The sequence below is a fragment of the Anomaloglossus baeobatrachus genome, chromosome 5 (assembly GCF_048569485.1).
Source record: "Anomaloglossus baeobatrachus isolate aAnoBae1 chromosome 5, aAnoBae1.hap1, whole genome shotgun sequence".
NCBI classification, from domain to species: Eukaryota; Metazoa; Chordata; class Amphibia; order Anura; family Aromobatidae; genus Anomaloglossus; species Anomaloglossus baeobatrachus.
In genome coordinates this window covers 523,411,962-523,424,437 of record NC_134357.1, presented here as the reverse complement: position 1 = coordinate 523,424,437, position 12,476 = coordinate 523,411,962, and the positions used below count along the sequence as shown (strand labels likewise).

General features: G+C 41.5%; 1 protein-coding gene across 1 annotated transcript in view; it reads left to right on the top strand.

Moving 5' to 3' along the window:
* Positions 1–12,120, top strand: part of LOC142312884 (uncharacterized) — a 361,786-nt gene extending 349,666 nt beyond the window's left edge. Inside the window, exon 34 of the mRNA XM_075351868.1 lies at positions 9,953–12,120. Within this exon, the coding sequence (XP_075207983.1) occupies positions 9,953–11,517 (1,565 nt within the window). The 3' untranslated portion in view covers positions 11,518–12,120. The remainder of the gene's footprint in view (positions 1–9,952) is intronic.
* Positions 12,121–12,476: the final 356 nt, after the last annotated feature.

The following is a 12,476-nucleotide window of genomic DNA, read 5'->3' as shown; positions in this document are numbered from 1 at the left end:
GACCGTACCAATTCAACATGGTGCCCGCAATCTATTTCAGCCAAATTTGCTTTCCAATATTCAAATATTGCTCCTTCTGTTCCAAGCCCTCCCATTTGTCCAAACAGAGGTTTCTTGCCACATGTGGGGTATCACCGCGCTCATACAAACGTGGGTAACAAATTTGGTGCTAAAGCAACAATTTCTGAAAAAAATGAAAATGTTCAATATAATACCTAATGTTATCAAATTCTGTGAAGTATCTGTGTGTTTAAAATGCTCATTATACCCCTAAATAAAATTATTTGAGGGGTCTAGTTTCCAAAATGAGGTCACTTGTGCGGGGTTTCTGCAATTTCAGTATCTTAGCGGCCCGGCAAATGCAACATGGTGCCCGTAATCTATTTCAGCCAAATTTGTGTTCCAAAATTTAAATATTGCTCCTTATGTTCAGAGAGTTTCCATTTGTCCAAACAGAGTTTCTGACCACATGTGGGGCATCAGCACGCTCAGAAGAAACATTTTGTTGTGTTATTTCTTATAAAAGTCAAAAAACTGTTTCTAGTGCAACATTTTTAGGTAAAATTATATATATATTTTTTTTCATTCCATATAGCTTTAGTTCCTGTGAAGCACCTGAAGGGTTAATAAACCTCTTGGGTGTGATTTTGAGCACTTTGAGGGGTGCAGTTTTTAGAATGGTGTTGCTTTGTGGTATTTTCTGTCACCTAGGCCTCTCAAAGTCACTTCAAATGTGATGTGGTCCCTAAAAAATTGTTTTGTAAATTTTGTTGAAAAAAGGGGAAATTGCTGATGAACTTTGAACCTTTTATATAAAAAATAGCAACATAAAGAGGAATGAATATCCTCCAAAAATTAAGCATTTACTTACAGCAAAGCTGGGCAGAAGTTGTAAACTGCCCAGGCCAAAAACATACTCAAGCAGGGTGCAGCTAAACCCCCACTAAGTGGAGGCATCACAGATGCAGGAGGAGCAAATCACACACACATTTCCAAAGTATAGACATCACCTAATAGGCTGCGGGCTTGTGTTTGTGCATGTGTGAACAGTGCTCTATGCAAGCCATCAGTGTGCAGTTTTATCATCTAGGAATTGCCCCCTTAAACCTAATAACCTTGGTCCACCCTTGGCAGCAACAACTGCAATCAAGCATTTACGATAACTGGCAATGTGTTACAATTTTACAATGCTCTTGAGGAATTTTTTACCACTCATATATTTGCAGAATTGTTGTAATTCAGCCACATTGGAGGTGTCACAAACCGAGCTGTGGCGTCTTCTCAGATGCCTCCTGGGACGATTTCCCCCTATGCTCTGCCTTGTTCGATTCACTTCCTTGAGTCTCAGGTACTGACTTGAACATCTAGGTGTTTTCAGCCTAAGTCCTGGATTGTGCCTTCTGAGCATGATCAGCCTGATAGTTTTAAGCCTGCTTTACACTTTGCAATTTCGCATACAATATCGTATGCGATTTGCAACGCCCCCATCGTATGTATGGCACGTTCAGTTTGTTGAATGTGCCGCACAAACTATTAACCCCCGTCACACGTACTTACCTTCCATACGACCTTGATGTGGGTGGCGAACGTCCACTTCCTGGAGTGGGAGGGACGTTCGGCGTCACATCGACGTCACATGGCAGCCGGCCAATAGAAGCGGAGATGAGCGGGATGTAAACATCCCGCCCACCTCCTTCCTTCCGCATTGTGGGTCGGGAGCCGCAGGACGTAGGTAAGATCTGTTCATCGTTCCTGGGGTGTCACACACTGCGATGTGTGCTGCCTCGGGAACATTGAACAACCTGACGTGCAATTCGTCAGGATTCAACGACGTGTATGCGATGATCGTTTTAACGTTCAATCGCACGTACCTGTCACACACTACAATGTACCTTACGATGCCGGATGTGTGTCACTTACGACGTGACCCCGCCGACACATTGTAAGATATATTGTAGCGTGTTAAGCGGGCTTTAATTCTGAGACTAAGGCGGGCCTTACACGTTGCGACATCGCTAGCAAGTGCTAGCGATGTCCAGCGCGATAGCACCCGCCCCCGACATACATGCGATATGTGGTGATTGCTGCAGTAGCGAACATTATCACTACGGCAGCTTCACACGCACATACCTGCTTGGCGACGTCGCTGTGACTGCCGAACAATCCCTCCTTCATGGGGGAGGTGCGTTCGACGTCACTAAGCAGTCGGCCAATAGAAGCGGAGGGGCGGAGATGAGCGGGACATAACATCCTGCCCACCTTCTCCCTTCCGCATTGCCATCGGGACACAGGTAAGGAGATGTTTGTTGCTCCTGCGGGTTTACACATAGCGATATGTGGAGCTGCAGGAATGACAAACAACATCGTACCTGCGGTCGACCCTACATTATGGAAATGAACGACGTTACACAGATCAGCGATATTGTACGCTTCTGTGCTCGTTCATCGTCGCACCTAGGATTTACACATTGCGATGTCGCTACTGGCGCCGGATGTGTGTCACTAATGGCGTGACCCCGATGATATATCGGCAGCGATTTCGCAACGTGTAAAGCCCTCCTAAGTCAGTGGTTCAGGCTTCTGAGCATGTTCAGGCACTTAATGCATCAGGTGTCCACATGACGTGGCGCAATCCCATTGGCCGTGGTGACATCACAGATGACGTGGCGCGATCCCATTGGCTGTAGTGACATCATAGATGATGTGGCACGATCCCATTGGCCACAGTGACATTGGTTATGGTTTGGGCGGGCCATAGGGATCTCCATCTTGTGGGCTGTCCTTAGGTTATATAAGCCTTGGGCACCCACATGGCCACGCTCAGTCGTCTTCATATGTGGTCCAGCAAACACCACATTAGTACAGGGCCAGGCGTCGAAGTCCTCTGGGACTGATACAGGGTTAGGAGGTAGGTGTAGGGCGAGGCGTCGCGGTCACATCAGACCGGTTTAGGGTCAGTTGATGGTTAGGCAGAGCTTCTGGGTTCACTGGTGGTTAGCCGGTGGAACTGCACAGTAGTCCTTGATAGGAGCTATTGACCTCATTGACTCCTCTACACACCCTTTGAGTCTCTTTCATTGTGGGATACGGTTAGTGTCCACTAAATACACCCTATTCGTACTGTGTACGCCACACATATATATATATATATATATATATATATATATATATATATATATATATATGTTTGCTTCTGTGAAGTAACAGAAGTGATAAGTTGTAACCTGACGCTGTGAATTACCAGTGCTCGGTAGAGTTTATATTAGAGCATCCGTGTGATCTGTAACACGAGATCTCAGGCCTTGGCGCCCTGTACAGTAACAGAGTTTCCATTATTATAGCTATACCTCATACGCCTCTGTGCAGAAACAGAGTTGCCATTACTATAACTATACCCCATACCTCTCTGTGTTGTATTAGAGTTCATGGTCTTACATTTACTTGCCTCCCTGTGGGTTCTTTAAGTCAGGGGACTCTGATATTTAGTAGCATTTACCTAGTTGCAGTTCAGGCACCTATCTACCAGCAGCAGCCATAATATCACTGCACGGTGGACCCTGACTTCTGATAGGCGTATTTCTCCATCTAGTAGTCTGTCAGCTAGCCATACCGTAACAGGAGGGTTTTCGAGTAGAAACCACCTTTCTAAGGTCATGCCACAGCATCTCATTCGGATTAAGGTCAGATCTTTGACTAGGCCACACCTAGTGTAGAAAACCCAACATTTGTAAAAATGTATCAGGCATTGAACAGGCAAACTTTCATCAACTGATGGCCAATGATTAAATTGACTATACCATCTGGCTGACTGTTCATTCACTGGCAGTTACACCATTCTGCTACCGCCAGTGCTGATGGTTCGTACTCTGCTTGGCATCTACTTTCTGTCCATATTGTCAGCTATATTGTTCTGTAGTAAGACTACAGTTTCTGGCCCTAATCTACCCAGTATCTCCTTGCCTGTCTCCTCCAAAGGACACGGCGAGTAATACAGTCAGGGCCAGAAATATTTGGACAGTGACACAAGTTTTGTTATTTTAGCTGTTTACAAAAACATGTTCAGAAATACAATTATATATATAATATGGGCTGAAAGTGCACACTCCCAGCTGCAATATGAGAGTTTTCACATCCAAATCGGAGAAAGGGTTTAGGAATCATAGCTCTGTAATGCATAGCCTCCTCTTTTTCAAGGGACCAAAAGTAATTGGACAAGGGACTCTAAGGGCTGCAATTAACTCTGAAGGCGTCTCCCTCGTTAACCTGTAATCAATGAAGTAGTTAAAAGGTCTGGGGTTGATTACAGGTGTGTGATTTTGCATTTGGAAGTTGTTGCTGTGACCAGACAATATGCGGTCTAAGGAACTCTCAATTGAGGTGAAGCAGAACATCCTGAGGCTGAAAAAAAAGAAAAAATCCATCAGAGAGATAGCAGACATGCTTGGAGTAGCAAAATCAACAGTCGGGTACATTCTGAGAAAAAAGGAATTGACTGGTGAGCTTGGGAACTCAAAAAGGCCTGGGCGTCCACGGATGACAACAGTGGTGGATGATCGCCGCATACTTTCTTTGCTGAAGAAGAACCCGTTCACAACATCAACTGAAGTCCAGAACACTCTCAGTGAAGTAGGTGTATCTGTCTCTAAGTCAACAGTAAAGAGAAGACTCCATGAAAGTAAATACAAAGGGTTCACATCTAGATGCAAACCATTCATCAATTCCAAAAATAGACAGGCCAGAGTTAAATTTGCTGAAAAACACCTCATGAAGCCAGCTCAGTTCTGGAAATGTATTCTATGGACAGATGAGACAAAGATCAACCTGTACCAGAATGATGGGAAGAAAAAAGTTTGGAGAAGAAAGGGAACAGCACATGATCCAAGGCACACCACATCCTCTGTAAAACATGGTGGAGGCAACGTGATGGCATGGGCATGCATGGCTTTCAATGGCACTGGGTCACTTGTGTTTATTGATGACATAACAGCAGACAAGAGTAGCCGGATGAATTCTGAAGTGTACCGGGATATACTTTCAGCCCAGATTCAGCCAAATGCCGCAAAGCTGATCGGACGGCGCTTCATAGTACAGATGGACAATGACCCCAAGCATACAGCCAAAGCTACCCAGGAGTTCATGAGTGCAAAAAAGTGGAACATTCTGCAATGGCCAAGTCAATCACCAGATCTTAACCCAATTGAGCATGCATTTCACTTGCTTAAATCCAGACTTAAGACGGAAAGACCCACAAACAAGCAAGACCTGAAGGCTGCGGCTGTAAAGGCCTGGCAAAGCATTAAGAAGGAGGAAACCCAGGGTTTGGTGATGTCCATGGGTTCCAGACTTAAGGCAGTGATTGCCTCCAAAGGATTCGCAACAAAATATTGAAAATAAAAATATTTTGTTTGGGTTTGGTTTATTTGTCCAATTACTTTTGACCTCCTAAAATGTGGAGTGTTTGTAAAGAAATGTGTACAATTCCTACAATTTCTATCAGATATTTTTGTTCAAACCTTCAAATTAAACGTTACAATCTGCACTTGAATTCTGTTGTAGAGGTTTCATTTCAAATCCAATGTGGTGGCATGCAGAGCCCAACTCGCGAAAATTGTGTCACTGTCCAAATATTTCTGGACCTAACTGTACAGAGCGAGTGGAATGCAATAAAAAGTTGCATTCCACTCGGACCAATATTACTCCATGGGGCAGTTCCCATGAGCGATTGTTTTCTCAGCCCTTATCGGACCGAGAAAACAGTTGCAGCATGCTGCGGTTGGAATGCGATCTTTTTTCACTCGCACCCATATAAGTCTATGGGGCGAGAGAAACAGCGCATTTCTCTGTCATTACACCGGTGTAACGCAAGAGCAGTGCGGTTCTCGCATCAGCCAGCAACGGAGGAGATAGGGAGATAAATCCCACCCTCACCTCCGCAGCGCCGGCCTGATCGCGCGATCAAACCACAGTTGCATGATACTTGGCTCCTGCTGTGCTGCGAGCGTGAGCACTCACAGTAATCCCTGTGTGGCCTCAGCCTTAATCTCTACCATGCTTCTCCTTCTGCTGCCACTGCACAGCCATGCTAGTCATACATCTGGCTGCACATAGTGTTTCATATTGCTAGACCGTAATGCTGATGCTGGGAGATGTACCGCTAATAATCAGGTTTCACAATAGGGCACATTTTTTAAAAATGCTTTCTAACAACAAGCCATAACGTCTCCATTTTAAAACCAGAACTCCTGTTGTGTCTCCATTAGAAAAGGGGAATCATTTTTGGAAGACTTACTTAAAGTTGAAAGGCCATAACTACTTCACATTCAAAACGGTACACCTGTTTTGTCTCCTTAATTAAAGGTATAGCTTTTTAATAAGCTATCTAAAAATTATAGCTTCTTTATTTAGTAAAGTGCAAAGCTCTTTGGGGAGAATAAACCAGGATAATTGTTGCACTCAACCATATGAAAATGTGACGGCATCTTCTGTTTGCACCACCTGTCTGTATATAACAGCAATACATGTATCTGCCCCCCCAAAAATGGATACGTTTTGACTGTTTATAATGTAGCATGTTGGTTAGCATCTGTTTTTTCCTAGCCAGATAGGTTGCAGTTATTTGGTTATTAAAGATTTCTTCAGTGGGAATTCAGTGTTCTATACATGTTTTCCATGCAATTTGAAACCTTTTATTTATATGATTTGCATGAATTTACTCACCGTAAATCAAATTTTTGGGGAAAATTTGTCAAAGCTGGTGAGCTGAAATTGCAAATAATCAGTTCATCTCTGCATTTTATCATTTATGATTTTATATTGGCTCATTTTCTTCCCATTCAGGTCCCTACAATATCAGATCCTTTCAGTGGAGATCTTTTATATAAGAGAATTTTCCTGATTGATCTGTCAAGGATGGATAGAGACAGACACAAGATGGTGGAGAGGATATTAGCCCTCACCCTAGAGATCCTCTTCCGGCTTACTGGAGAGGTGAGAGATTCTGACGACGTCACATTACACCATTCTTATCTATGGGAATAACAGATTGACAGAACTGGAGAGGTGAGGACTCTGGAAATGTCTGTAGTGAGATTTATTAATGTGTCTCTCCATAACCAGGATTACACAGTAGTGAAGAAGACCTCTAGTGATCACTGTCAGGACCCTGTGTCTGAGGGACGGGGAAGACCCCTGAGTCCAATCCCGAGGCCTCCACTTCACCCCCTAATACATGAGGACATCAATGACCAGAAGATCCTAGAACTCACCTACAAGATGATTGAGCTGCTGACTGGAGAGGTGACACTGCTGGGAATGCTGGGACATTATACAGTAATGCTATGAAGAGATCGGGGGATGACGGTATCATTATGTGTCAGGTTCCTATAAGGTGTCAAGATGTCTCCGTCTATTTCTCCATGGAGGAGTGGGAGTATTTAGAAGGACATAAAGATCTGTACAAGGACATCATGATGGAGGTTCCCCAGCCCCTCACATCACCAGGTAATAGACAGGACTAAATACACACGGCCTATAATTATATGGATGTAAAGAATGAATTCAGTCCCTGTATGTGTTTCCTCCAGTTCAATCCAGTAAGAGGACAACACCAGAAAGATGTCCCCGTCCTCTTCTTCCACAGGACTGTAAACAAGAAAATAAGGATCATGAGGTAGATGGAGAGAAGGTATCATGAAATCTCCTATGTTGTGTAGACGGCTGTGAAGGTCTTGTGCTTAGTCTTGTTTTATCCACCAGTATTATATGTTTTACTCTTGTGTAATGAGAACGGTGGAGATGGCAGGATTAGAGTTGATCATAGATGTCACTTCTCCATCTGTCTGTGACTATTACAATATCTGTTTCAGGGTGAAGATCTGACCCATATTGATACTACAGAGACAAATGTGAGTTGTGATGAGTGGTATAAAGTGGAGATTCCTACAGATGACGATTCAGGTGAGTAGTGACCACTAAATGTAGAAAAGTCAAAGATCATAGAAGCCATCTTGTCTTGATAGGATATCTGAAACCCAGCTACCTAATTCTGAAATTGTGGTGGGATTTTCTGTAGGAGAAAATTCTGTTCAAAGCCATTTCAACAGTTGAAAGTACACGAGTAGCCTTTCTACTGGTACAAACAATATGTAGACTTTAGGAAAATATGCAAATCTGTTGCTAACTTTGTTCCCAAGGATATATATATATATATGGGAAATATCTTTCTAGTTGAACCTTTGACCGGTGCATCCTAAAAGAGCCATTTGACTAATGAGTGAATCACTGAGGTCACCCGCTTAGCTAATATTTTTCCCAAAATTTCAATATGCAATTACAGTAGAGAAATTGGCCATTCAGAATCACACAGTCTGGAGTCCTTACTAGGCTGACAGTGCACATACTTTACCACTACTCCATTTATTCCCTCTTGGGCTTCACTCAGCCCTTTCTGGCAGTTCTATAGAGAATAATTAGAGAGGTCATTAAGCATCCAACCTGCTGCGTCATTTGGTAATGGGGATAAGAATTCCTCATTCTGCTGATCGACTATGGTACCAACGATTGAATTTCCACTTATCGGTAAATTTTCACCTATCTTTTGCATCGGTGATAAATTGTTTTAACAAACCAGAAAAACAGCAGAAAAACAACAAAATGTTTTTATAGATAAAGCACAATTCTTTATTTAATGCAGGACAAACAAATCCTAAAATTAATTTAAAAACAATGAGAAAACCCCATAATACTAATATAATCCCACCACATAAGTGAATAACAATGGCCCTCAACACACTCTACCAGGCAAAAAGAGGTGCTGTGCTGGTTGGATTTCAATATAGTCATTTAAGAAAAGTACCAACAATAACTATGTGAAGCAGAGAAAAGACAGGCAAACAAAATCCAGACTCAAAACAAACAACAAAAATAAACCATGAATAACCACTGAAAGCCTATATACAAATCACATACATATATACCTAATCTAAGGGGTCTCAATACCCTGACTATACAAATAAAATTGGTAGGAAAGCTGGTATCAACCGGACAGACAATAGGAGTAGAATCCAAACCAAGATAAATCTGCCCAACAGGACCAGAGGGCCCTACTCCAGGTAAGGACCAAGCAAGCCTGTAAAATCAAAATATGTGGTGGGGAAACAGACCCTATGCGTGTCGCTGCCGGTGGCAGCTTCTTCAGGTGTATGTATACAGTCAGAGTCTTGAAAACACTTAGATTAGGTATATAGATGTGATTCGTATATATGCTTTCAATGCTTATTCATGTGGGAGATTTTTTGTTTGTTTTTTGTTTTGTTTTTTTAAGTCTGGACTTTGTGCTCCTGTTTTTTCTCTACTTCACATATTTATTGTTGGTGTTTTTCTTAATATATTGATATCCAACTAACACACCACCTCTTTTGTCTGGTAGAATGTGTTGAGGGCCATTATTATTCACTTATGTATCATGTGCTGGGATAGTATTACCATTATGGAGTTTTCCCATTTTTTTAAATGGGTTTTAGGATTTGCTTGTCCGGCATTCAATAAAGAATTGTGCTTTATCTATAAAAAAAATTATGTGCAGTGCTTATTTTGCTGGTTTTCTGGTTTGTTGCATATTCTTGTTGCATCAGCATTTAGCATCCCTTCTTTAATTATTTGCTGTGCATCCCCATTTTCTTCATAAATTGTTGTAACTGGACAACTCTTTTAATAAAGGTTATGTTTTTGGCAGATAACTGTTCCATGACATTACAAGAACATTGGGTAGCTTCAGATTTCAAAGCAGAAGATGGGTGTATAACAAAACATACATATGAAGAGGAAAGCAAAGAGCTGTCGCCTGAATATTTTACACAGGTCCTGTCAAAGACTGTTAAGAAAACTAAAAATCACAAAAGGGGTGATAAAGTACAAACAGGCCATCCAGTGAAAAAACTATATTCATGTTCAGAATGTGGGAAGTGTTTTACCCAGAAATCAGATCTTGTTAAACATCTGCGAATTCACACAGGGGAGAAGCCATTTTCATGTTCAGAATGTGGTAAATGTTTTAACGTTAAATCAACTCTTGTTGAACATCAAAAAATTCATACAGGGTTGAAGCCATTTTCATGTTCAGAATGCGGGAAATGTTTTAACCAGAAATCAGAACTTGTTACACATCAGAAAACTCACACAGGAAAAAAGCCATATTCATGCCCAGAATGTGAGAAATGTTTTCATCACAAATCATCTCTTATGAGACATCAAAGATTTCACACAGAAAAAAAGAAATTTTCATGTTCAGAATGTGGGTTACGTTTTAGATTTAAATACAAACTTATTATACATCAGAGACTTCATACAGGTGAAATGCCTTTTTCGTGTTCAGAATGTGGGAAACGTTTTAGGATTAAAGCCTCTTTTGTTATACATCAGAGAAGTCACACAGGGAAGAAGCCATTTACCTGTTTAGAATGTGGAAATTCTTTTCACCAGAAATCAGATCTTCTTAGACATCAGAGAATTCACACAGGGGAGAAGCCATATTCATGTTCAGAATGTAAGAGATCTTTCGTCCAAAAAGCAGAACTTAATAGGCATCAGAAAATTCACACAGGGGAGAAGCCATATTCATGTTCAGAATGTAAGAAATCTTTCATCCAAAAAACACAACTTAATAAGCACCAGAAAATTCACACAGGGGAGAAGCCCTATTCATGTTCAGAATGTGAGAAACATTTCAGTAATAAGGCTGTTCTTGTTATCCATCAGAGAATTCACACAGGGGAGAAGCCATTTTCGTGTTCACAATGCAGTAGATGTTTTAACGTTAAATCAGCTCTTGTTAAACATAAAAAAATTCACATAGCGTTTAAGCCATATTTGTGTTCAGAATGTGGGAAGTGTTTTAACGAGAAATCAGAACTTGTTACACATCAGGGAACTCACACAGGTGAAAAGCCATATTCATGTTCAGAATGTGGGAAATGTTTTCTTCACAAATCATCTCTTATGAGACATCAGAGATATCACACAGAGAAAAAGGAATTCTCATGTTCAGAATGTGGGTTATGTTTTAGATTTAAATACAAACTCATTATACATCAGAGAATTCATACAGGTGAAATGCCTTTTTCATGTTCAGAATGTGGGAAAACTTTTAGGACTAAATCCTCTCTTGTTATACATCAGAGAGCTCACACAGGGAAAAAGCCATTTACCTGTTTAGAATGTGGAAATTCTTTTCACCAAAAATCAGATCTTGTTAGACATCAGAGAATTCACACAGGGGAGAAGCCATATTCATGTTCAGAATGTAAGAAATCTTTCATTCAAAAAACACAACTTAATAGGCACCAAAAAATTCACACAGGGGAGAAGCCGTATTCATGTTCAGAATGTAACAGATCTTTCATCCAAAAATCACAACTCAATAGGCACCAGAAAATTCACATAGGGGAGAAGCCATATTCAGGTTCACCTTTGTTTATTGGTCTTGATGGGCAACTACATGAACAATCCCTGATGCAATAAATTTGGATTCTTCCATTTTTCTTTCTATTGACTTTGGTGGCATCTTTTCATACCTCTCCTCTCACATATTTTGTATTCTTTACAATTTGTATATATATATATAAATGTATTGTTTGGCCTGTTTTGAGATCCCACCATAAACATCGATTCGGTAACATAGGTCCAGTGATTTATACCTTTTGGTGCTATATCATATCTACATTCATTTTCAGAATATATAATTTATTTATGTTACTTTTACTTACCTTCAAGGGGACTGGTTTACATATATTGGGTTAATGTGGAGACTTCGAGGTGTATTCACGTAAATCCCTCAGGTATTGAGGTGCTGCATTTTCTTCAGAGATTAAGTAAACATATATTTTATATTAAAATGAGGGTCTCCTTTGTTCTAAGGAGGTACCATCATAGCCTTTAATATCATTACCCATTATATTTTTATTCTGGCTCTTTTATATCTTTGGTAATTTTATCCTAGATTAAAACACTAAAGGCCGCTTTACACGCTGCGATATCGTGACCGATATATCGCTAGCGTGGTTTCCCGCCCCCATCGGTTGTGCGACACGGGCAATTCGCTGCCCGTGGCGCACAACATTGCGTGGACCCGTCACACTACTTACCTGCCCTGGGACGTCGCTGGGGGCGGTTCGTTCAGCATCACAGCGATGTCACAGCACCGTCACTGAACCGCCACCCAATAGAAGCGGAGGGGCGGAGATGAGCTGGACGAACATCCCTCCCACCTTCTTCCTTCCGCATTGCGGGCGGGATGCAGGTAAGGAGATGTTCCTGCGGTGTCACACAGAGCGATGTGTGCTGCCGCAGTAACGATAAACTACATCGTTACTGCAGCAGCAACGATATTCGAGAATGGACCCCCATGTCACCGATGAGCGATTTTGCACGTTTTTACGACAATGGAAAATCGCTCATAGGTGTCACACGCAACGGCATCG